General features: G+C 36.6%; 1 protein-coding gene and 1 non-coding gene across 4 annotated transcripts in view; one reads left to right on the forward strand and one right to left on the reverse strand.

The window, feature by feature from the left end:
- Positions 1-753: 753 nt before the first annotated feature.
- FERRY3 (FERRY endosomal RAB5 effector complex subunit 3) overlaps positions 754-27759 on the reverse strand; it is a 44719-nt gene continuing 17713 nt past the window's right edge. For 2 of the 3 annotated variants that reach the window (XM_074403414.1, XM_074403415.1), the window contains exons 10-14: positions 22384-22458; positions 17208-17410; positions 8429-8486; positions 7777-7844; positions 754-5369 (exon numbers count right to left, since the gene is read on the reverse strand). In XM_074403414.1, coding sequence (XP_074259515.1) covers positions 5223-5369; positions 7777-7844; positions 8429-8486; positions 17208-17410; positions 22384-22458 — 551 coding nt within the window. In that variant the 3' untranslated portion in view covers positions 754-5222. Of the gene's footprint in view, positions 5370-5900; positions 7157-7776; positions 7845-8428; positions 8487-17207; positions 17411-22383; positions 22459-27759 lie in introns of those variants that run through there. The other variant, XM_003942184.4, reaches the window with a different exon arrangement.
- LOC120360792 (U5 spliceosomal RNA) lies at positions 26926-27042 on the forward strand. The gene has a single exon (XR_005577211.2). It is a non-coding gene; the product is annotated as a U5 spliceosomal RNA (small nuclear RNA).

Consider the following 27759-nt stretch of genomic DNA (forward strand, 5'->3'; position numbering starts at 1 on the left):
ATTTTATTTTAGTCATTAGAGATCATTGGCATCACAGATTACAGAAAAGCCTCCCAAGTCTTCTGTCTTCACAAGTCCCATTGCAGTTGTATAACCTTCTAGAGGCTGAATCTTGCTTGCACTATAACTTTGCATATTAGAAGAAACTCAATATAACACTTGCTGTTTACTGAATGAGATTCTCAGGGTCAATCTGCTATTTATGTTGTCTTGATCTCTACCTTTCCTTTGTAACATACTCTCTTGTAAATATTTCTGGTGAAGGTTGTGGTTCCCAGCTTGAGGTTCCTGGAATTAGTCATCCTTTAAGATGTTAAATACAATTCACTTGGATGATGTCGCACAGATTAAGTCAAACACCAAGGCTTTGTTTTTGCAAGTTTGCCTGGAATTACACAATGATAATTCTATGTATTTTATGTGGTAATACTATGCATGAGAATGCACAGTGATAACTGTGATACTATGTATCACTTGCTAATCAGATGCTTTTCTCCAGACATACCTATTTTTGATTTAGTAAAAAAGATTGCTCAAATAATTCCAACTTTGAGAGAGATCCAAGATGGCCAATTAGGAGCAGCTCAGGATTGCAGCTCCCAGCGAAAGCGCAGCGAGTGAGTGGATGCCGCATTTACAGATGGATTTTTATTGCCCACAGACCGGGAGATTCCCAGGCAGAGGAGCCCCACAGGTCACCACCACAACTCTTTTGGCCAGTGCGGCTGTTTTGCTGGTGCCCCAGCATGGTGGTTCTTTTTTTTCTTTCTTTTTTTTTTTTTTGAGACCGAGTTTCACTCTTGTTACCCAGGTTGGAGTGCAATGGCGCGATCTCGGCTCACCACAACCTCACGGCAGTTCTCAATACAAAATAAACGGGACTGGGTGCTCTTTTAGCTGGCAAGTGGAGCTCCAGGAGGGCACAGTCGCCCATTCAGCTGATTAGAAAGGGAACTGAGATGGCAAACCAGGCCAGGAGATTCCCGGGCAGGAAAATGCCACGAATCTCAGTGCCACTGTTTCAGCCGGCACAGTGGGTCGCCACAGGGGAAATCACACAGCAGCTCTGAATGAACAACGGAGCCCACAGCTCAGCACTTGAGCTCCTATAAAGGACAGACTGTCTCCTCAAGGAGCTCCCTGACCCCCGTGAGTCACCTCATAAAGAAGAGCTCAGACTGACATTTGGCGGATATACTTCTGGGACAAAGACAGCAGAAGAAGAAACTGGTAGCAACCCTTACTGTTCTGCAGCTGCTGCAGGTGATCCCCAGGCAAGTAGGGCCTGGAGTGGACCTCAGCAGTCCTACAGCAGAGGGGCCAGACTGTTAGAAGGGAAACTAAGAAATAGAAATAACTTTATTATTAACAAACTTGATGGCCACTCAGAGACCCAATCTCAAAGTCAGCAACTACAAAGACGATAGGTGGATAAATCCACAAAGATGGGAAGAAACCAGTGCAAAAAGGCCAAAAACACCCCAAACCAGAATGCCTCTCTGCTTACAAGGGATCACAACACCTCAACAGCAAGAGAACAAGGCTTGATGGACAATGAGTGTGAATTGACTGAATCAGGCTTCAGAAGGTGGCTAATAAGAAACCTCTGTGAACTAAAAGAACATGTTCTAACCCAATGCAAAGAAACATAAGAATCTTGAAAAAAGATTTGACGAAATGCTAACGAGAATAGACAACTTAGAGAGGAATATCAATGAATTGATCAAGCTGAAAAACACAACATGAGAACTTCGCGAAGCATGCACAAATTTTAACAGTCGAATTGACCAAGCAGAAAAAAGGATATCAGAGGTCAAAGATCAACTCAATGAAATAAAACGAGAAGGCAAGATTAGAGAAAAAAGGCTAAAAAGGAATGAACAAAGTCTCCAAGAAATATGGGACTATGTGAAAAGACCTAACCTACGTTTGATAGGTGTACCTGAATGTGACGAAGAGAATGAATCCAAGCTAGAAAATATTCTTCAGGATATTATCCAGGAAAACTTTCCCAACCTAGCAACGCAGGCCAAAATTCAAGTCCAGGAAATACAGAGAACATCACAAAGATATTCCTCAAGAAGAGCAACCCCAAGGCACATAATTGTCAGATTCGCCAGGGTTGAAATGAAGCAGAAAATGCTAAGGGCAGCCAGAGAGAAAGGTCAGATTACCCACAAAGGGAAGCCCATCAGACTCACAGCAGATCTCTCAGTAGAAACCCTACAAGCCAGAAGAGAGTGGGGGCCAATATTCAACATCCTTAAAGAAAAGAACTTTCAACCCAGAATGTCATATCCAGCCAAACTAAGCTTCATAAGTGAAGGAAAAATAAAATCCTTTGTGAACAAGCAAGTACTCAGAGATTTCATCACCACCAGGCCTGCTTTACAAGAGGTCCTGAAAGAAGCACTACACACAGAAAGGAACAACCAGTACCAGCCACTCTAAAAACATACCAAAAGGTAAAGAGCATCAACATAATGAAGAATCTTCATCAACTAATAGGCAAAACAGCCAGCTAGTTTTAAATGGCAGTATCAAATTCACACACATCAATATTAACCCTAAATGTAAATGGACTAAATGTCCCAATCAAAAGACACAGACTGGCAAATTGGATAAAAAGTGGCCCCATTCTTAAAACACTTCCAGCTTAGTTGGGGAGATAGCAAATATGGTCAGGTAATTTCTAAATCAGAACTAGAGAAATTTGTAACTATAAAATGGAATGAGAAAATTGGACTTTGAATGCTTTAGGATTAAATGTTATAGTCTTATAAAATTGCTCAATTCCTACTGAAGATTAGACATGAATTCTGATCCGAAAGAACTCATGACTTTAGCTAAGGCATCCTATTGTCTAGTAGAAGTTTCTTCAATAAAGGAAATGTTTGATAATCTGTGCCATCCAATAAGATAGCCACTAACTTGTGGCTTTTGAGCCTTTGAGCCTCTGAAACGTTATTAGTGCAAAAAAAAGAAAAAAAAAAAAAAAAAAAAAAAAAAAAAAAAAAAAAGAAAGAAAGAAAATGAAATTTTGACTTTAGGTTAGCTTGGTACAGAGGTGCATGCCTGTAATTTCAGATACTTGGTAGGGTAGCCTGAGGTGGAAGGGTGGCTTGAGGTGAGGAGTTTGAGGCTGCACTGAGCTATGATTACATCACTGCATTCCAGCCTGGGCAATAGAGCAAGACTCCCATCCTCTCTCCCTCTTTCTCTTCCTTTTTCTTTTCTTTCTCTCTTTTTTTTCTTAAAAATATATATATATATTTGTACAAATTTATGGGGTACATGTGAAATTTTATTACACGTATATAATGTACAGTGAGCCATTCAAGGATATTTAGGGTGTCCATCACCCGAGGACAATACCTTTTTGTTAACTATAATCATCCTATTCTGCTATAAAAAATAATTATTCCGATTTGTTTATGTTCTCAAAACATTTCAGATGAAGAGAAGATGGATAACGAAAGGTTCTTGAATAAAGGATAAAAAACCACTAATTTAAAAGGTTCTAAAAAGATGGTACTTTTTCCAAATAGGTGTTGTACTCTTTTTGACACTTATAATGATTTTTTATACTTCTGTTAGTCCTACTGAGCAAATCAGTCCCACTTCACATAAATGGGAAAACTTAGTCAAGAAAAGCAGCCATTTTCATTTAGAAACTGAAAAATAGAAAATAAAATAAAAAGAAACTGAAAAATAGGCCTGAGGCTTCAGTCTCTAATTTTGGTGGGTTCTCTCTGCAGTTCTGTGAAATCTCTCATAGAGCTTCTAGAAAAGAAATGTTTCTGTGACTTCATTTTTCTTTTGCGAAACATGTTTTCTTCCTGTGAGAATTAGCCAGGATCCAACTGAAGTGACACAAATGATGGTGTGTATTGTGCCAATAAGAGATCTGCCAACTCCCAAGCAAGCTGTCTCTTCCCGCTGAAATTCTCTTTCATGCATTTCTTCCATTCTGGTCACACTGCCATGCTGAGAAACAGCTGGTGCCACACTTCTAGATCAATGGCTTTGCTTGTGTGCTGCTTTGAGAGCAGAAATGGGGGAAGGGAGGGAAAGAGCAGTACAGAATGGAGACCTCAGGTTCAGTGCCTTTGCCTGATTTCCAAGGCACACTTTTAAGGCCTTGAGGGCCATTTAGGAATATGTAACTGTTCACACAAACAGAAAACAGATTCTAACTCACAATCCTCACCAGTGCCAGTGTTTGTGCTAATCTCTCCATCTTCAAAGACTCTTGTGGTCAGCTCCTCTCAACTTATTGGCCATTTACCACTGCTTCCATTCTATTTCTGCTATCTGCACCTTACTCAGTCATCCCTTGGTATCTGCAGGAGACTGATTCCAGATCCCCTGCCAATCCCCAAACCCCTGGATGTTCAAGTTATATAATGGGGTAGTAATTGCATATAACCTACACATATTCTCCCATATACTTAATTCATCTACACATTACTGATGCCAGATACAATGCAAATGCCATGTAAACAGATGTTATATTGTATTTTTAAAATCATTCTTATTGCTGTACTTTTTTTTTTTTTTTTTTTTTTTAATATTTTTGATCCACAGTTGGTTGAATCCGTGAATGCAGAACCCTTAGATACAAAGTGCCACTTGTACCTAGAATGCTGTCTCAGCCTGAGGTACCTTCTTCACATCACTCATGAAGTGCTTGAAACCACTCCCCTCCAAGAAGCACTTTAGAACACTCAGAAAAAGATCCTAATCTCATTATTCTTGGTCCAAATACAAAACTCCAGACTCCTCAATTGCTGCATCACTAAAATTCCCACCATTTAAGTCCATTAATCATGTATTTATTATTAGTCTGGTGTGTTTTCATCAGTGGTAATGTAACACCATAAGCATGATTTTTCCAATTTTACTGCTTCTATAACAGTTTCATGTGAAAAATTGATAAATTTTCATTATCAATTTCAAATGGAAAAATTCGATAAATTTATCTTGATTTCATAGGCAAAACAGCACCTTTACACAGCCCTCGGTTAAAGCCACCAGTTTATAAGTAATTCAGTAGAATAGCCTAGAGGTGACAAAGGAAGAGTTGGGCAGCAGCATTCAACAAACCTCCATGAATGAAGCTTTGCTCCTCTATTCTGATACCTGGGCTGCACCCTTCAGGCTGTTGGCTGTACCTGTAGATTAGTTACGTAATTCTGCAGAAAGATTCTCAATGCCCATTTTCAGGTGCCTTTAATTGATCCACTTCCAACTCGACCTGTCACTGTATAAACAAAAACAGCTTCTGACACTGACCTGCCACTCTCCTGGTTTCTACCTCTGTCTTCCCCGCTTTGCATTAGAATCAGTCCAGTGGTTAACGGTGGCACCTGAAAGACAATTTCTCCAAGATAACTGCATAGGCTCAAAGGGCAAAACACCTGTCTTCTTGGCAGAATCACCAGGCTCCTGGACAAATAATTTGGAGTTTGACTGTCTAATGGACATACTGCTGGAGTGGGTGTTCTTAGGGTTGTCTTCAGTGTTGTCACTTGGATACACCTTTTCCTTGAGTAGAAAACTAGGACATTCTGTTCCAGGAAAGCATTCTGCTTGCCAATAGAGTTTCAGTTATTACGTTTAGGCATACTAATGAAGGGCTTTTTTTTTCTTGTCATCAAAACATGCCATCTTACGACCCAAATGCTCTCCATTTCATTCTTCTGGCCAGTTACAACATCCACACAACTTGGAATTGATGAAACTATTGCTTTCCTAAACACCTGTGTGCTTTTGTAAATGCCTTTAACGGAGTCACTACTCATGGCAAATATGTTATAGAAGGGACAAACATATGATATGTAGCACCTGAGAAAGGAGTACCATAAGGAAAAACAATGGAAAAGGAGGGGAAACAGAGAACAGGCAGAAATAGGGACACATTTATTAGCAAAGAATTGCAAGAGGCAGAGGAGTGGTTAAGCAAGCTGAGAACGCAGGGAGGACAGAAAAATAAAAATGATCTTCATTGTCTGATTGTCACAATGTTGATGGGCACCAAAATACTGCCAGGTGCTGGTTTAGACTAACTTGACAACAAGCTTGCAAAAAAGAACACTATTTTCACAGTCTATGAAATGTTATCAATATGTAAGTGCAAGGTCAGAGAGGAGGATGAGAGAGTGAAAAATCTGAAATGTTTTCTGACTCTAACTTGTACATCCTTAGAAACAGTAGATTAAAGGAGGGTTCTGAAACAGGAGAATTTAAAAGAAAAAGCACATTTGTCTCATACATTTGTGCTTCTATAAAAAGATTTTCACAGGAAATTTGTACTTGCAATGTATATTTTAGTGCTTTTAAATTTTGTTTTGGCAAATAAAGTAAAAGGAAGATTCTATTTATGTTTAATTAAGGTTTGCACTTGATATAAACCTTTTGAAAAAGTCAAATGTCTCCATGTAAATATAATCAAGTTTCCTTCAGCAAGTGTCCATGTGTGATAAATAAAAAGTTTTAACTTACTAATATTCACAGGTAACACAGAGAAGAAAAAAAGAGAAATTCATAAAGAGACTTTAAGAATAAATGTTGGGCTGGGTGCAGTGGCTCACGCCTGTAATCCCGGCACTTTGGGAGGCTGAAGCCAGTGGATCACCTTGAGGTTGGGAGTTCAAGACCAGCCTGATGAACATGGAGAAATCCTGTCTCTACTAAAAATACAAAATTAGCCAGGCGTGGTGGTGCATGCCTGTAAGCCCTGCTACTCAGGAGGCAGAGGCAGAATCACTTGAACCGGGGAGGTGGAGGTTGCAGTGAGCCAAGATGGTGCCATTGCACTCCAGCCTGGGCAACAAGAGCAAAACTCCATCTCAGGAAAAAAAAAATGTTTAAAGTTAGTGGTTGATCATTAGTTTGTGCAGTCTATAAATTTTTGGAATGCTTTAACAGATATATATCTTGATTTGTGGCTTAATTGCAGGTTCTCTTTCTGGAAATCTTTTGCTTGACAGAATCCCAACACAGCCCAAGTTTCTGGAGAGTTTAACAATCATCTTCTGCCAGCATGTCAATCTCTAAGGGTTTAGTGCTTGGATGTCAGAGTGAGTGTTGATGATACTCGGAAGATCTGGGGAAGCATGTTACTAAGTTGATAAAACATTTCTTCAGAAATACTCTGTAAGAGGAAAAAATAATAATTGCACTTGTTACATCATCATTGATTTTTAAAATAATTTTAGAAGTATTTTAAAATATGGACCTAGTTCTACATATGGAGTGCAATTATGTGAAAATTATCTTTCATGACTGATGTAACTGCATGGCTATGGACAAGAGCTGTTTTTCTTGCTCCATCTTCGGAGAACTTATATGTCGTTTCTGTCAAATATTAAGTCTGATGAGTAGAAAAACCTCTAGATAATACTAGTGTAAATCAGTAATAAAATACCATTCATTTTACCAAGTTCTTCACAAACTACAAAATCATTCTCTGCTAATGGCCTTACTGATGAACCCTTTGTAATCTATATGATACAAATGTGGAGAAAAACAAAGGAATGATGAGTTGGGTTTTGTCTGGGGGTTAAATAACAAATCCCTGGAGTGGTAGATGCTGATACCTTTGACAATAGACTAAGTGCCTTTATAACATCCAAATACTTCTCCCCTTAAAAAACAGAAAGTGATTAGCATTTTATGTTGGATTTAGGATTTGAGGGCAGGATGCCTAGCTGAATCTGTGAGAAATCCAATAAAAGAGATTAAATTGGGGTGAGATCTACACAGATAACATACCTGTGGTACTAGAAATTGCACTGTCCTAGAAATTCCTCCATCCCATGAAGCCATTTCCATCATAAAACCTAAAATAGAAAAATAGATGTGGCTGTATTACAAGCTCTGGCCTTCAAACCTTTCAGTCATTTACTGAAATAAACTGAATTTTCATTGTAAGTCTTCATGTCTTGACTTTTTAGGTTGCCATTTGCCTGCAGGATACGCTACGCCTACAGGACAGATAAATGTCTGTAATCCCTAATTCTTCATGCCAGAGAGGTGTAACAGAGTTCTGTCAACACACTCTTATTTATGATTTCTCAAATCAAATTTAGTCTCCACAGAATGAAGCTAAGACAGGTTATTAAAAGTTAATAAATATGTGGCTCTATTTTTTTTTCTAAGAGAATAAAGGAAATAGAGAGCAAGCTAGCAGCAGAACAAAATATAGTGTCCAAATATCCTTGTATTTCAAAGGGGCTGGAGACTCACTTTGTGACTAGAAAAATAAAAATAAAAAGGCCTATTATGAAATATTTGCTTGCTGAACTATCTAACTGAGGCACTAGATTGCACGGGCATCTTTCACATTCTTTCTTCTGGGTCACTCTACTTTGAATATTTGGGAGGAAATATAGGTGGTGGTTGTCAGAGATAAGATTATGCTCACCTTTGACACACTTGAACACAAGTTCCGCTCTCCTTAAGCACCAGGGTATAGTCATTTCCTAAAAACAGAAATAAAACAAAAGTTATGTTTTTAACAGAACTTTGTATAAAAAATAAAGTCAGATCTTCATTTATCTATAATGTTGACCATCCACGTTGTTGTGAATGGATTTAGGCAACTATTTGCTAATCCCAACTGGATTTCCTCTAGTTTTTAGGCATGCAACTTCTTCCGGCTCTTAGACTATACTTGTGGAATACAAATTAATTTAATAAGCCCTATAAATATAATTAAAAAATAAACATATCATTTTTTCTGGATAATTCTAAAGGCAAATATAAATGACATAGGAACTCTACTACTTGAAATGTTAGCATCAAATAATTCTATTACAATGTATATTTGCATAAGCAATAAAATATTTTTACTGTATAGGATGTTATTACAAATGAATGGAAATAAACAAATGCCCCATCTAAGCCACCTAACAAATGCATTCATTTTTCTACATTTCTTTCTAATCTTCATTTACCAAAACATTTATAATTTTCCATAGTATGATTGGAGCATATGTCATTTTAAAATCTATTCCTCTTCATAAACATCGGGATTGTTTTTCCCTAAGTCTTCATAATTATAACTATAAAACATGTAGATTATTTCATTATTGTGATTCTCAAACTTTGTGGGTCTCAGGACCTTTTGTACTCTTAAATATTAGCCTAGTGTAATGGTGCACATTTGTAGTCCCAGCTACTTGGGAGGTTAAAGGAAGAGGATTCCTTCTTTATGTAGATTCTTTATGTAGATTACATCTTTTGATAATTATTGCATTAGGAATTAAAACTAAGAAAACATTAATTTCATTTAAAAACAATGATAAACCCATTCATGTTAACCTAAATAATATTTTTATGAAAAATAACTATTTTGCAAAACAAAAATGTTTTAGTATGATTAATAACGTTTCAAATTTCTACAAATCTCATTAAAGCCTAGCCTAACAGAAGACATCTGGATTCTTATAGCTGTCTCTGCATTCAATCTGTTATATTATCACACAGCATGTAGCTTCTGAAAAACTCACTGGACACTTGTGCAAGAATAAGAATGGAAAAGCCAAATGATGTCTTCCTTACCAACTATTCAGTCTCTTACCTTTTCTAAGAAGGCTTCCACCCCATCACTCAACAGAAAATTCTTTATGTGAGATCATCAATGATTATTAATTACCAAACCTTTTCTCAGTCTTATTCTAATTGACCTTCTTGTTGTAATTCACATACTTAGTGACCACTCCTTTTCTTCATGACATTTTCCCACCCTCTGCCCTGGGGCTGATGTATCATCAAATTATTTCAGTTCTTCACCTATCTCTGAAGGTCCTTGGACCTCATGGCTAGTTACTGCTAAGCTTCCTATCTAGTGTCCTGAATTCTAGTATTTCCCCTCTAAACCACTACTTCTGGCTATTTTACGCACATTTCTGATTATATTATACTCCTGTTTTAAGAACTTAAAATTGCTTCCTACTGTCTCACACATAATATGTAAGCCTTTCTTTTACTATTTAAGGCTACATACTTTAAAGCCAAAGCTACTTTAAGTTTCTGTGACTTTTAAATTTTTAAAAATGAAGGTTTCATTCAAGTATATCTGCTCACATTTGCCTAAACATGGTCTGCCATGCCTGTCACCCACCTCCCTCCCCACTTTTCCTCAATCTGTTTCTTCTACCTACAATGCCCTTCTCAGTAATTCCATCTATTGAACCTGATCTTCATTCTTCAATGTCCAGACAGTATCACCTATTACATCATCTCCTATTTTCCCAGCTACAAATACGTCTCCATTTTCTGAACTCCCAAGGTAATTTACTGTTCTCTTATCTCAATACTCACATTTTTATCCTGTCGTTTTTGGGGAGGAGGGCAGAGGAATGGGCAGAAGGATGGGATTTATTCTTTCTCTTCTTTATTAAGTTACGTGCTCTCTGAAGGTAGAAGCCACTTTTTATTCACTTTTATTACCTTTATAATGCCTTCTATAATACTGAGCATATACATGCTTGAAAACATAGGTTGAATGAATTAGCTTTTTTTTTTTTTTTTATCCATGGACATTTAAAGAGTGTGACTTTATTTGTAGCCAGAAATAGGGTTTAATAGAAAACTACTTTTAAATTTGTGTCCGGTCTAGTTTTTTAGTTGGCTAAAAAGGAAATAATTTTCTTGGGTTACGTCCTGAAAGCTTCTAAAAATTCACCAGAATTTTCTGATATTCAACTTTAAGTTATGTCTATAAACACTTTGGTTTCAAAGTTCCCAGAAAGAAAAGGATTTTCTTATAACTGCAAAGGCTACTGCAAAAGAGCTACAGTGGTCTTATGGGGTACACACATGCATGGAGGGACAAGTGTTCAGTTTTTTGTCTTACTTCCTCCTAGTTAAAAGATGATGTATAGAGAGAACAAGGTGACTAAGAAATGTCTACAGCTACGGAGCAATGCTGATTGCTCTAAAAACTACAATAATAATGTCTTATGTTTACATGAAACTTTACAATGTACATAATCTCACAAAAATAACCTTTATAAATTAAAAAAAAAGATGTCACTCAAAAAAAAAAAAAAGATGCTCAGAGAAGTACATGGAATTGCTCAAGGTCATGTGACAGCCTGAGGCTTGAATTTTCATTTTCTTAATAGTATCTTTTGATGAGATAAGGTTTTGAATTTTAGAATGTACTATTCTTCTTTTATGGCTTATGCTTTTGTGGTATAACAAATTTTAACCTGCTTAATCTGATGTCATCAGGCTTTTCTTTTATGTTTTCCTCTAGAAGCTTTATAATATTAGTTCTTTTCTTTAGGTCTTTAAACCATTTCAAATTAATTTTTATATATGATATAATCTAAGGGTTAAGCCTGTTTTTTCTATATGAATATCCAATTGTTTCAACAACACTGAAAAGATTATCCTTTCTCCCACTGCATTGCCTTGGCATCTTTGCTGGAAACCAAATGACCATATATGTATGAATTTATATCTGGACGCTTTATGCTGTTTTCTGATTCATAGTCTGTTCTTTTGCCACTAGCACATTGCATTGATTACTATAACTTTATAGCAAGTCTTGAAGTTAGTTAGTGTCAGTCCTTTAACTTTGTTCTTTTTCAAAATGGATTTGGCTGTTTCAGGTCCTGTGCATTTCCATATACCTTTTAGAATTAGCTCGTCAAAATCTCAAAATTACCTTGTAAGAATTCTGATTGGGATTTAAATCTATAGACCAATTTTAGGAGAACTATTATCCTGACAATATTGAGTCTTCCAATCCATGAAAACAGTATATATTTCCATTTATTTAGGTCTCTTGAAGTTTCCCTCAGCAATGTTTTGCAGTTGCTAGGTCACTTTTCATAACATCTTTTTACTTGAAGGCATTTTAAGCTTGTTTTCAGTTCTTGAAACACAGTAATCAACTATTGTATGATCTGTGCTTCAAGTCTTTGTGCATCTGTTTTCACGTTTAGTTGTTTCTGCTGATTCTCATTCATGGTATCTAATTTCATTAAGGGCCTACTTATTCACTTATGTTAAACATTTTATTCAAGAACCATATGTAGGAATAAATACTATTGTATAACTGAGTACTTGTATCATCTTAAAATATTACTCTAACACCAATCACTTTTGAAATATTATGCTAGTAATCAGAATTAGTACTATTTATACTGTTTTAATGAAGCACTCATTTTTAAATATAAAAAAGCATTTCTGACAGTAACTTGTCTTATAATCTAGAATTTACTGACATCTATGATTAGCCTTGAATTATTTCAGGCTAAGGTCAAATCTAAGCACCACTAGTCACATGAGGACAACTAATGTAAATTGTAAGCATAGAGCTTATTGAAGGGCTGGTTTTGAACACCAACAAACAGAATATATATTATTCCAATGCATTAAAATCAAAATACTAATGGTAATAATGAAATATTATAGTTAACATAGGAATGGGTTAAGTGGTAGGTAGGGGAAGAGTAATCACGTTCATTGTCCCACTTGTCCAAAGGTCACCACGATTTTACTGATTAATACCCTGCTTTCTTGCTTTTTGTACATGTGTGCTTAACTGCATGGTCTAGAGCAAATATTTGTGATACAAACTAAGAAATTCACACTTTTTGGAATGATGTGAATTAATGACAAAGTTTCATCCATGCTATTTAGAGAATATACCAAAATATCAATTTGTGGTAGGACCCCAGCACATCTTTGAAGTGATGGACACCGTTTAAAAAGAAATTTAAATCTCAGATGATATAAACTCTCATATTCAGTATACTTTAACCTAATGCCACTTAGCAGCATATTACTCTAAGAGGAAACTAGACAGCTACCTGTATGTGCATGTGTATGTGTGCACACACACACACACACACACACACACACACCCCCGAGTTGTTTTCAAATCTTACATGTGCCTCCATAGAGATTCCACCATAAGCTTAAGAGAGATACTTGCAAGGTTTTTTTAATCCTGTCATTTTGTCTCTGATTAAAACCAGCACCTAAAAAGAATGGCTTTGGGTACTTAGAAAAGGTAAACTGTAAGTTTAGAAGTCAATAAAGTCATGAGAAGAACGACTTACTGAATGTCATGAGTTGTGGTCAGCAGTTTCACAAGGAGCTTACTTCTGGAAACAAATCTTAGTATATATAATATAGTAGATGATATAGACAACACTATGTTGTCTCTACATAGACAGGGTAACAGTAGAGAAAGTCTTTGATCATGAATTCTAAATAATGAAAAAGTGACTACATCTTAGTGACATGCCTGTGAGAGCGCACTGTTAGAGAAATCCAGTGAAGCTGAAAGGATGATGTGAAACACTACAGACTCTATAACAAGCAAAGAATTGGGCCCTGGCCCAGGTATAGTGGCTCACGCCTGTAATCCCAGCACTTTGGGAAGCCAAGGTGGGCAGATCATAGGGTCAGGAGTTCGAGACCAGCGTGGCCAACATGGTGAAACCCCATCTCCACTAAAAACACAAAAATTAGCTGAACATGGTGACAGGCACCTATAATCCCAGCTTTTCAGGAGGCTGAGGCAGGACAATTGCTTGAGCCCGGGAGGCAGAAGTGGCAGTGAGCTGAGATCGCGTCACTGCACTCCAGCCTAGGTGACAGAGCAAGACTCTGTCTCAAGAAAAAAAAAATTGGACCCTACTGTCACACTTTAGATGATAAATGTACAGAAGAGATTCTAAACCTATGAAAATGAAATTAAAATATCAGTTCTGACTATAATTGAGATAATATCTTATACTAAAGCTGACTGTTACTCAACATGAATGCTCTCATTAGGGTAAGGTTGAACTGCGGTTACTCAGTATGTACTTTTAAGTCTTCACTATTTGTCTTGGAATTTAGACATAAGAATTATTATCTGAGTTTATGTACCAATGGGGAATATTCCAAGATTATTGTTTACCTCTCAAGTATGTGCCTCTGAGGTACCTGAAACACTGTGTTAATAAGTTTCACAGCCATTATCAGAAGAGGAGGAATAGTCTGGCTTTATTTCTTGTTTTTCACATTCAGTATAACAGCACAGGTCACACCACTTTGAAAAGCTATTTGGCATATCTACCGAAGCTAAACATGAATATACCCTGGGACCTAAACATTCTATCCCTAAGTATATTCTCAAAAGAAATGTCAAAAGGTGTCTACTGGAATGTTCATAGCAATACTACTCATAAAAATCTGGAAAAATTACCCAAATGTCCATAAATAGAGTGTATAGTCACATGATGAAATATATTAACAATAACAATGAACAATCTATAACCATGCACAATATTATGGATAGATCTCACAACATACTATTGAAGGAAAGAAGCCAGATATAAGATTAACAGCAAAAGCAAGCCCAACTAATCCATAATTTTTGAGATGAAAACAGTGGTTACCCTTGAGAAGGGAGCGTAGTTTAACTGAAAGGGAGGTGGCTGCTGGGGTGCTGGTCATGTTCTGCCTCATGTTCTGCATATTTGTTACATGGGTGTTCAGTCTATGAAGATTTGAGCTGTGTACCTATGCATACTTTTCTATATGTATGTTATACTCCCATGTAAAAGTTAAAAACAAACATCTATATGTGTGCTATACTCCAATATAAAAGCGAAAAACAACAAAATCTTCATTAGTAACAACAGTTACAAAACTAAATGATTTGATAAGCCCAAATTATTCAACAAGTTAACAGAAACAATAAAAGGAAGTTAAGAATTCAGTATTCTTGGCTTGTAGCTTCATTCCACAAGACGGACTCCAATAAGACTGTATCTTCAGAGTAAAAGGATTTATTGAAATAAAACTGATATGTCTTTCTTCTTGCTGATAGGTTATTTTTCCTTTTTTCTTTTTAAACTGCAATTAATTTCTATAGCCCTTTTATCTATTACGGGACATGGGCTGTTTCACTCATCTTCATTATCATCTTGCACACACTAAAACGTGGTTAACTGAGTGTCTGATGATTCTGCTAGAAGAGGAAAGCGACATCTGCAATGCTTTGGGATCCTTGCCCCAAAGCTAAAACCAACATTGACCTCCATATCCTGTGTAGTGTTATCTGAGTTTAGAAACTTCTTGACCTGAATGGATGTTTAAATACAACAAATGGGAGAATCATAGCTCAATATACTTTTGTGAATTAAACTGGACACTTGGGAAACAAACTTAATGCTCTGCAGCTGGCCTTCCCAATTTAAAACATGTAACTTTTGTAACATTGTGGGAGAAGGAACTAGTAGATCAGATGTCTGGAAGTAAATCTGAACTTAGTGACTTCTGGAAACAGTTTTTGAGGTCGTTTCCCACCTACATATAACCATTTTTATAAAGTGGTTAACCAGGAGTCCAGCTGCAGGAATGTTTGGATGAATTCCTTGTGGTGGGAATTCATCATTAACTTTGTTACTCCCCAAAGACCCTTTTATAGATAGACTAGTTAGTGATGATGATTTAACAATAGCTAAAAATTCCTGATGGAACTAAAACTTTATAAAGCTATAGTGGGGGAAAAATTGTTTGTCCATCTCTCTTGATACCATATTAGGATGGCTGAGGCTACAGAAGTGAATGGAATGAGAAATTAGAAAGTCTGATGAAGCTTTCATAGGATAGTGCTGGAATTCTCCTCATCAAAACAACCAAGTACCTAGTAAAAATATACCAGCATAGATTATAAGTGGGAAATCATTTAAAATCACCCTGTCTCAGAAGGACAGGAATTTTTGTGTGTGTTTATAAAGCAGCAGTCCCCGACCTTTTTGACACCAGGAACCAGATTTGTGGAAGACAATTTTTTCACAGACTGGGGGTGGGGGTGAGGGTGGGGATAGCAGGGATGGTTTCAAGATGCTACTGTTCCACCTCAGATCACCAGGCATTACATTCTCATAAGGAGCACACATCCTAGATCCCTTGCATGCATAGTTCACAATAGGGTTCGTGCTCCTATGAGAATCCAGTGTGGCTGCTGATCTGTCAAGAGGCAGAGCTCAGGTGGTAATTCTCGTCCTCCGACCCTCGCCTCCTGCTGTGGGGTAGGTCCTTGGCCTAGCTGTTTGGGACCCCTGTTATACAGGATATGAAATTTAAAATGAGGCCTCCTGCAATATAATGAGTCTAAGTGGGGACTTCGTCTAAAAAGTAAAACATAAACTCTTTTACACTGTCCTTTACAATACAGCATTTTTCTTTTGGTAAATAACTGTTTATAATCAATAATCAAACTTCTTTCCTGACATTCACAATCTCCACTTCCCAGTCAGCAATTTTTAAAAGAGATACAGTTTTACTGTGTTGCTCAGGCTGGTCTTGAACTCTGGGCTAAAACAATCTTCCTGCCTCAGTCCTTGGAATAGCTGGGACTACAGGTGTCAATTTTGCTTTTTAAAAAAATGCCTCCTCAAAATAAGCAGGCACAGAGTCGCTATTGAGTCCTTCATCAACAAGTCAAGCACTGGCTCTCCTAGGACTTGTCTGGAACCGTTTGGTTTGAGACACATTTGTTTCTCCAGACTATGTGAAACTGAATTCTAGTCTTTATATTATTTCTACAATGTATGCCTTCTAACCAGTTTCTGTGCGGGTGAAGGAAGAAGAAAACCAGCCATGGAAAGAGATTGTTAAAAATTAAATTATACTACATAACAAAATGGATGAATGATCATGCTATATCTTAATTGCAGAACTGTATTATGTAAAAAGAACCCTTGAGAAAATGTTAAACCAAGGATGGCTTCTTCCTGTCATCTAGCATATCTTTCCATTACCTGTTAATACATACTTAGAAAATGCAAACTAATTTTCATGGCAGCCTAAGCCAAATAAATACATGTATGTAAATCTAATGCTATTTATAGCAAAAAAGAAGAAGGAGGGGGAAGGAGGGGAAAGAGGAGAGAGAAGACAGGGAAGAGGAGGAGAAAGAGGTGTAGGGACACATGCCTTATCCAAAGCTAATTATTATTTGGATTTTCTAGTTTACTTACTACAGGACAATGCTATAGCTCTCTGAACATAAATGGTTAAGGATTATTCACTGTTTTGTATTATAGGTTACTCAATTCTATTAACCAGATAGGAGATGCAAGAATTCATTAATTTTTTAAAAAGTGCCTTTAAAATGGATTATTATATAATACTGGGGGTTAACATATTCATAAAATGATACAATTTTTCTATTTGCTTACCTCTGACATATCATGTACCAGCAAGAGAGGAATGCTTATTGTTGTGATGTCATGGGTACAGCAAACCTTGAGTATATTTCGGAGTCCCATAATGGCAGGATCACGAGCAGTGATGTTTCCCGATTTCACGTGGTCATCCACACAAAGATGGAAAGCAACGTGGATTTCTGAGAGATTAGAATGCCGTGTGATATAAAATTCTCCTGTGAACAATAAATACAATCATGATTATCAAGTGCCGAAGTCACATTCATCAATGGGCTTTATACATAACTGTGATGGCCAATCAATGTGTTGAACTACTGGGGTGTATCACGAACATTTACTGGGCTCAGGAAGCAACTGTGATTACTGCTCCTTAATTTCTTGAAGAGAAGCTAATGAAAATAAGAGACAATAGTCAATTTTGCAATAGGTTCATAAATTGGTATGAAGTGACCACCAAGTAGTGAATAAATCAAATGAGTACTCATCTTTATTTTGATGTAAATGCCTACAATGTTTTTTTTTTATTTATATATTTTTTGACTCTCGCTCTGCTGCCAGGCTGGAGTGCAGTGGTGTGATCTCGGCTCACTGCAACCTTCAACTCCCTGGTTCAAGTGATTCTCCTGCCTCAGTCTCCCAAGTAGCTGGGATTATAGGTGACTGCCACCACCATGCCCAGCCAATTTTTGCATTTTTAGTAGCGGCGGGGTTTCACCATGTTGGCCAGGATGGTCTCCCATCTCCTGACCTCGTAATTCACCTTGCTCTGTCTCCCAAAGTGCTGGGATTACAGATGTGAACCACCACGTCTGGCCTAAAATGTCAAATTTAACATGTAAAAAAGGTTACTTGTTTTTTCCATGCCCTAAATCTGCTCTTCCTCCTCTCAACTTATGAGACTGATCTGTCCAGTTAGTTGCTTAGGACAGAAAGATAGGTGTCCTTAATTCCTTTGCTTTCCCTCAATGCCTATCACCCCATCCACAATCCAATCTACCACCAACTATTTTCAGTTCTATCTATAGAACAGCCCAAATCTGAGTATTCCACTTTTATTGGTGTTACCCCAGTTCACACTACTGTAATTTTTCACCTAGGTTTTTGTAATATTCTCTTAACTGATCTTACTCCCTGCTTGCTCACCTATAAACCAACTCTTCATATAGTTACGACTTAAATATAAATCATATTATATCCCTCCCCTACTTAAAATCATCCAACAGGCTCATACTGTAGTATTCAGAAAAAAATCCAAACTCTCTATCATGGTTTAGAACAAGGGTCCCCCATGGACTGGTACCGGGCCATCACCTGTTAGGAATCGGGCTGCATAGCAGGAGGTGAGCAGCCAGCAAGTGAGTGAAGCTTCATCTGTATTTACAGCCGCTCCTCACTGCTTGCATTACCACCTGAGTTCCACCTCCTTTCAGATCACTGGCAGCATTTGATTCTCACAGGAGCATGAACCCTATTGTGAACTGCACATGTGAGGGATTTAGGTTGCACACTCCTTATGAGACCCTAATGCCTGATGATCTGTCACTATCTCCCACCAACCTCAGATGGGACCATCCAGTTGCAGAAAAATAAGCTCACGGCCCCCACTAATTTGATCTTACGGTGACTTGTGTAATTATTTCATTATACTTTACAATGTAATAATAACAGAAATAAAGTACACAATAAATTTAATGTACCTGGATTATCCTCAAACATTCCCAACCCATGGTCTGTGGTAAAACTATCTTCTAAGAAACTGGTCCCTGGTGCTGGTGCCAAAAAGTTAAGGCCTAGATGACTTGAACCCTGCCTCTCTCTCTAATATCTTCTTGTCTCATTCCCTTTCCTCACTCCAGTTACATAGGCTTTTGCTCAGTCCTTCAAGCATGCAGAGCTTGTTCCCAATTCAGGCTGCTGCCTGGAGGGCTTTTCTCCAAGATTCTCACATGGCTGACTTCCTTTCATCAATCACATCTCAGATCAAAAATCACCTCCTCAGAAAGGTCTTCCTTGACTTCCTATCTACTAATGGTCTCCTCCACCCTTCACTCTTTCACCTGATTTGGTTTTATTTTCTTCTTAGCACTGCCATTTTTTTGTGTACATATTATTTTAAAGAGCCCACTGTGTACATGCCACGATTACAGGGATTTTTTCTATCTTGTTAAATGTTCTATCTCTAGCAAGTAGAACAGCACCTGGCACGTAGAAGGTACTCACTAAATATCTGTTGAGTGAATGAGTATTTTAGGCTGAACGTTGGAGCAGTCTATCTCAAACATTAAAGTAAAATCCATGCTTCCTACCGTCACTTTTTTTTTAACGCAGCCCCACAAACCAAGAAAAATCTCATCAGCTTTTAGTTTCTGTAGTTCCTATCAATATAGAGAAACAAAACAGAAAACATAGAAAGGATATGTTCTTACCAATACATATACCTCACTGGAGATTCTGATAGGCCTTCTGGGAAAGGTCTGCGTATCTCTACTCTCCCACTCTTAACCTTTGCCGTCCCCAATTCCACTCCCCCTTGTGTCAACATCATTATCTTAGGATCTAATTATAAACATACAGTATGCTTAAAATACTTAATATACTTTAGCCCTATGGTTAACTTTTCTAGTTACCAGTGTGTATCAGCTGTATCCATAGATGCCTCTGAAAGGTCCCAGGCAAAGATATTTTTATTTTTTATTTTAACTTGAACAAGATAAAGGAATTAGATAAACAGAGAAGGAAATTAAAGGAGAGTGACAGATATATCACTATAAACTGCACAAAGTGAAAGTAAGAAAGAAAACTAGTGAGGAATAGTTAGTTATAATTTTCCAGGAAGGCAGCAAAAGACACAGACTGCTTATCAGAAACCCGGTGGACTATGAGACAATATCCTTCTGGGCCCAGTGAAGTTTATTACCTTCTAAACTGCTACTGATAATTCAGATGATGGAAGTCATAGCTTTAGATATGGGCCATGATCCAGGAGTATGGCAGAATGACTTAGTGAACAAGTCAGGTGCTCCTAATCCCCAAATTGGCACTGCTTTCTTTGACCTTCAATGACTTGTTTCTTGGCCTAATTTTACCCATTAATAAAATGGGGGCCATGGGGCTGGCAGTAGTAATCAAATTAATATGATGTAGTAGAAAAAGAACTAGATTGGACGTTAAGAAGATCTGATTTCTAGCACTTACTGACTGAGTGATCTTCGGCAAATCAATTCAACTTATTGATCCTCTGTTACTTAGTGGATGAGATGGGAAAAATAATGCTGACTGCTTTCCTTATAAGGTTATTATGAGAATTAGATTACATAAACTGTAAATACTTAGATCATGGTTAAGTCAAGTATGACTGGCTTACAAATATATAAATAAAACTATTTTTCTTTGCAATTTAAAAGTTAAAATAATTTTTGATTTAGATTTTTTTCCAACTCCTGTAAACATCCTAGTTGTGTAGGTATACTTTAATTAAATGGAAGTTAAGATGCTATTATCTCAAACTGAATATATTACTTTTCTAACTCAGACTTATGATATATCCTTCTGACTTGCTACTAACACAGAGATAAAGTATACAAATAAGACAGTCCATGTTATGTTCTGTGATACAAACACTATTAAGGGTCATCAGAGTGAATTCAATCAGAAAGAGGATTGAGAGACTGAATTCCCAGTTGTTAAAAAACCTTATAGGCTTTTTCCAAAAAACGCTAGGGAAGGAAATACAAATAGCAACAAAGAGTCACATTTAAAAATCAGGCAGACATTGGTTCTTCCAGAGTGGTAATAAGACTGGCACATTTTAAGAAAGACACAAAATATGGACGGTTTAAATTACGGATCTATGAAGAAAAATACAATAAATACTTCACTGAAGGTATTTTTAGATGAAGAGGAAGATGGTTTCCTGTCCCACACAGTGGAGGAAACAACACGTGGTGATTCTAACATTACCCACTAAGGTGGAATACCTGAAGGTGAAAGCAAATTTCAAGGCTGATGATTACAGGCTAATGGACAGGGCCTGACAAAATGAATACCAGAAATGAGTATAGTATTTGCTTAGATTAAGTGTAATGTGTTGAGTGACAGTGGAGATACACACACACACACACACACACACACACACGTGTGTGTGTGTATCTCCACTGTCAAATGTGACCTACATGTCAAAGATCTGGGGAAGAAAATGTGAGAAAATTACCTTAAAGGAGAATAAAAAACTATCAGGAGATGGCTATTTCTGAAACTGTAAAATGTATCACTTAGTTAAAAAATTTTATGATACATACAAATAGTCCTTGTTATGCTCTGTGATACAAACACTAAGGGTCATCAGAGTGAATTCAATTAGAAAGAAGACTGAGAAACTGAATTTTCAGTTGTTAAACAACATATCTAGAATAATAAAGGAAATAAAATGGAAAGCAGAAAAATGTAAGGGGAAATGAAAATAAAATTCTAAATGAGATGACCCACTTTATATTTAAATTCAACTGTTTATATAGCTATGTACTACTGTTCATATTTTACTTGTTCTTAGCTATATGGCATTATTTCTTAAGAAACTAAGAAACAATGTATAAGAAAAAATTTACAATAGCACATAATAAAACTCAGGTAACTTCTTGGGCAATTTTTCTTTTATAGACCCAGAAAGAAAGTCAGTACTAGTATAATATTAATAATTAAGTTTTAGGTAGGCCCAGTGGTTCACGCCTGTAATCCCAGCACTTTGGGAAGCTGAGGCAGGAGGATCACTTGAGGTCAGGAGTTCAAGACCACCCTAGCCAACATGGTGAAACACCGTCTCTACTAAAAATACAAACAAATTAACTGGCTATGGTGGCACAGGCCTGTAGTCCCAGCTACTCAGGAGGCTGAGGCAGGAGAATTGCTTGAACGTGGGTGGCAGAGGTTGCAATGAGCTGAGATTGCGCCAGTGTGCTCCAGCCTGGGCGACAGAGCAAGACTCTGTCTCAAAAAAACAAACAAAAAAATTAAGTTTTACACTGGGGAACATCTGTGAAAGTGTATTATAGAGGTACAAAGTGTTGTTTTAAAGTGATTTAATGACATATGCTAAAATTAAAGATTTAAAACATAAATTCCTATGGTATATATTATAAAATGTTTTTGGTGTAAGAAAATAATAATTTGAAATTAAAAAAAACATACTCACCAGGTAAAACATTTAAATAGTTCCTCTCAGCATTCTTAGTCTTATCATCATTTCCTCCATTTTGGTTTCCAGAATCTATTCACAAGACAATGCAGTATGAAAGAACATAACAACATATGAGAACATGTTACTATGACTGCTCCCAAAAGAATCACAGCAACAACAAAAATTCTCTGAGGGCATCTATGTGCCAGGCATTCTGCTACATGCTTTACATGGATGATCTCATTTAATTCTTACAAAACCTCTAAAACCACAGCCCTGGGAGTAAGTCCTACTACTATGTCCATTTTATGTATGAGGAGACAGAGGTTTGGCTAGGCTAACTCACTTAACCAAGCATGCACAGATAAGTGGTGGAGCCTGGTCTTGAATTCACATACTCAGATTCTCTTATGGTATTAATCACATTAGACATGCCAGTATCCTATTTTTCATCTGGGAGGTTCAGGGAACCAAGTTAATCACACATAAAATACCTTCATTAGGTAGTTGTGGTGTGGCCATCTTTATCTTTAGATTCGGAGTCACTGTTGTTGATACAACTTGTTCAGACTACAGATAAATGGCTAGTGGCATCAGGAATCACTGTATATTTAGCCCATTCCTGAAATTTATTTCCTATCTAACACTATGCACAATTATAAGATAGGTGAAACTGTCTCACATGGAACTTTTTTTTCAGCTATTTGACAGTTTCTCTTCTTTTTTGAAGGCATGCTATTTCTTAGAAGAACAAATGTTGGTAAAATTATGTTGAACATACATTATAAAGATTGAATGCAAATTATTTTACATCTTTTAATAAAAGAGACATCTGAACTTTATAAGAATTGCATCAGAACTCACAAATGCAAACTGAATATTTGAGAGGTTGCATATTTATTCCAATTAAAACTATTTTGGAATCTATTTCAGAATGGCTTTCAGCATCAGAAAATCACATGACAACAGACCTTCAAATGAATAACCTGCAAATATCAAAATTTTATAGTTTTAAGAGAGATCTGAATAAAAGTAACAATATTTTTATCTCGTGACTACTTTGATAAATTGATTTATAACATTGTACCTTGTAAATGCACATATGTTATAAATCAAGAGTCAGAGAGATAGGCACAGAGAAATAGAAGGCTCTGTGTTGCTGGAATCTATATTTAATGAAATATTATTTCTAATACAGAGCCATGTGGTTGATAGGCTTTGAATAAGTATCTCATCATAGCACAGATTACAAGAAACAATAAAGGACTCTAATCTTGTTCACATGGAGTATGAACAAATGGAAGCTATGTTAAGTAAACAAGAGAGAACAGTTCATAGTCCATTTCCCTTTCATGTTTTCATGGCAACATCTTGTTTAGTAACAGTAACAAGATGGCTAGTTTTATTTTTTTTAAAGTATATAAAATGTGCATAAAAACAATTTTTGACTTTTTATCATGGACCACAGAAATATAAAGATGTTAATATAACAACCAAAATAAGAAAAGTAATGCAACATCTTAGAATAAACAAGTCCTTGCAAATCAAGATGTAAACTTGCAGAATATGTAGGCGTGCACAGAAAAAGATGGAGAAGGTATTTTCACAAAGTTCTTCTATAACAACATGCAGCTTTCTTTAAGAAAGTCTTTTATAAACCTACTTGCATCACTGACTCACTGAAACCACAAAGTAGTTGCTTGAACAAGAACAAAATAAAACCATGATATACACGCAATGCTTTAGCCGTGTGCGGTTTAACAACTTCCTGTCATTTACTGCACACTTTCTATCTCTCACACATATACTTAGAATACTCCTCCTCCTTCCACACCTGTCATAATCTCCATCTTCATGCTTTTACTCCCTACTAAGAATAATGTTAAAATGTTTCTGATCACATCACTGCTAGTTTCAATGAGAAGGAAGCTGGTAGAAGAATAAGAGGGTATACTGAGATTTTCTGATAGGTTATGTTAGGATATATTTCTATAGTGATTTTCTAATACTCAGCTGGCTCTGTTATATGTAACACATATTGCCATAGCGAAGCCATAACTACCTTTAGTGCGAATATAAACTGGCAGAAAAACTATACAGAGTATTTGCCAAGGCTATGAAAAGTATAAATGTATGTGTCCTTTAACCCAGGAATTCATCTTCAGGAATCTCTTCTGTAGATATGCTTACTGCTCACACACATGCACAATATGCAAAGTTATTTGTCATTACTAGACATTACTGCTTATAATAACAAAAATGAGGAATAGATCAAATGTCTATTAGTAGGGGACTGATTAATAACAGGATATCCTGCAATGGACTACTATGCAACAGCATAAAAGTATGAGGATGGTCTTTACGGACTGATACAAAACGAGCTCCAAGAGAAATTACTCAGTGAAAAAGGCAGAGTACAGAATAGTGTATGTAGAAAGCTGCCATTTGTGTGAAAAAGGAAAATAAATACATACATACATTGCTTATACATACATAAACATCTGTCTAGAAGGTACATGTGATAGCAATGGCTGCCTCTGAAGAGGGAAACTGGATGGCTAGAAACAGAGTTAGGGACACTTTCACTGTATGCTCTTTTGTAGTTTGAATTGTGAATCTTGAGAATGTTTTACCTATTTATAAAATGGTTAAAAACATATAAACCATTTTTTAAAAGTTTATTGAATAGATAAGGAAACTGTATTGAACCCTAGTCAAGTTATGACTAGATAGCCACATTCCAGTTATAGGAGAAAGGAAAGAATTCTATAATTTCTGGGAGTGAAAAAGATGGGAGAGGGGAACAAAGAGACTTCAGAAAGGTCTTCCTTACACCAAGCAAAGATATAATATCTTTCTGCACCTGTACAACACAAAACTTATGTACCTAAAGTACTATAATGGTTTCTTTTAAACACAGCAGGTGCAAACAAAGTAAGGAAAGAAAGAATAAAAGCATTCAAAGTACCAGAAGCAGATTTAAACGTGCAAACATCCCCAATTTTAAAACTTGCCATGTTTTATTTCCTGGGCACCAACATCAGGTTTTTACAAGAAATAATAAAATACTGGCCAGGTGCAGTGGCTCACACTTGTAATCCCAGCACTTTGGGGGACTAAAGCCGGGGGATCACATGAGACCAGGAGTTTGAAATCAGCCTGGCCAACATGGTAAAACCCCATCTCTATTAAATATACAAAAATTAGCTAGGCATGAGGTACACATCTGTAATCCCAGCTACTGAGGAGGCTGAGGCACGAGAATTGCTTGAGCCTGGGAGGCAGAGGTTGTGGCAACTGAGATCATGCCACTGCACTTCAGCCTGGATGACAGGGTGAGACTGTGTCTCCAAAAAAAAAAAAAAAAGAGAGAGAAATAATAAAATACTCCGTATACATTCAAGCCAGACAAGAGCGTGCACTGTAATTTTATGTCTATGATATATAAAGTGTAAGGAAAACACATCTTAAAAATATTTGAAATGACTATTACCTTAATATTTAGGTTCTAACTAAAGAAACCTATGGTACCAATTTAATTTACAAAGAAATCACTCTTCAAATTTTCATTTTTCAATTAAAAGCCAGCTGAATTACTCTGTGATTCCAGCCAGAGATTTTTCTTTTACCTGTCTTCCCTTAACCCTCTTCCTATGCAGATAGAAAGCTTATGAAGAAAGATGCCATTAACCCTTTCAATAGCTTTAAAAACCATTTCCAGGACGGACGGTTCTCAAAAAATTAAAAACAGAACTATCTTATGATCCAGCAACTCCACTTTAAGGTATATATCCAAAGGAAATGAAATCAGTATCTTAAAGAGTTATCTTGATTTGGGCATTATTTGCAATAATCAAGATACTAAAAACATACCTAAATGTACACACACACACACAATATTATTCAGCCTTAAAAAAGAAAATCCTGCCATTTGCAGCAACATGGATGGACCTGGAGGATACTAAGCATCCTGGAGGATGCTAAGTGAAATAAGCCAGACACAGAAAAACAAATATTATATCATCTCACTTATACTTGGAACCTAAAATAGTTGAACTCACATAGATATAGAGTAGGTGGTTACCAGGGCTGGGGCTGGGGGGAAATGGGGAGATTTTGGTCAAGGAATACAAAGTTTCAGCCACAGATGAATAAGTTCTGGAAATCTAATGTATGACAATGTGATTATATTTAACAATATTCTAATGTATACTTGAAATTCATTAAGAGGATAGATCTTAAGTGTTCTCACCATGGACATAAAAAAGTGGCAACTATCTGAGGTAATAAAATCGTTTGAAGTGATTATTTTACAGCATCTGTGCACATTGAATCATCAAATTGTATATCTCAAACACATACAATCTTTAATTATCAAATACATCTCAATAAATTTAAAAATTTTTTTCTGTAAATTTCCTAAACAGAATGTTATGTTATGAATAAATATAGAAAAAACAGTCATTTAAGGATACAGTGATTTTTTTTAAAAAGAACCAAAAATAATTCATTTAACTGACTTCATGCTACTTAAGTCAGTCAAAGATATAACATACAATGCTCTGGTTTTTCTTCATAACAAGTAAATCTTTTACCTTTTACTAAAAATTTCCATGGGGAAGAACAACTATGAGTTTATAACCAAATTTTTTGAAGTCCTGCTTAGGCAGGGCTAAAAAAGAAAAAAAAAAAGATACACAAAAAGTATATATTTTGTGCTACCTTTTACTCTGTTTCCAGTCCCCTCTGTAGTAATAACTGTGTCCACTTCAAAGATATAGAACTTGGATTAAAAGATCACCAACTTTCCACTGAGTACCTATCTCAAGTATAACTATAGTACTGAAAATTAACAATAGTTTTCACTAAGAACCTTGAAGAAAATCATCCCCCGAAAAAAGAAAATTAGGCACAGAGTTCAAGCTTCTAAAGATCTGGGTATATATCCAAAGGAAAAGAAATCATTCTATATAAAGATACATGCACGCACACGTTCATTGCAGCACTATTCACGATAGCAAAGACATGGAATCAAACCAAATACCCATCAATGATAGGCTGGATAAAGAAAACGTGGTGTATATATACACCATCGAATACAATGCAGGTATACAAAGGAATGAGATCCTATCCTTTGCAGGGACATGGATGGAGCCGGAAACTGTTATCCTCAGCAAACTAACGCAGGAACAGAAGACCAAACACCACATGTTCTCACTTATAAATGGGAGCTGAAGGATCAGAACACATGAACACATGGTGGGGAACAACACACTGGGGCCTGTCAGAAGAAGGGAAGAGCATCAGGAGGAATAGCTAATAGATGCTGGGCTTAATACCTAGGTGATGGGTTGATCTGTGCAGCAAACCACCATGGCACACATTTACCTA

This window comes from Saimiri boliviensis, chromosome 7 (assembly GCF_048565385.1).
Source record: "Saimiri boliviensis isolate mSaiBol1 chromosome 7, mSaiBol1.pri, whole genome shotgun sequence".
Lineage (NCBI taxonomy): Eukaryota > Metazoa > Chordata > Mammalia > Primates > Cebidae > Saimiri > Saimiri boliviensis.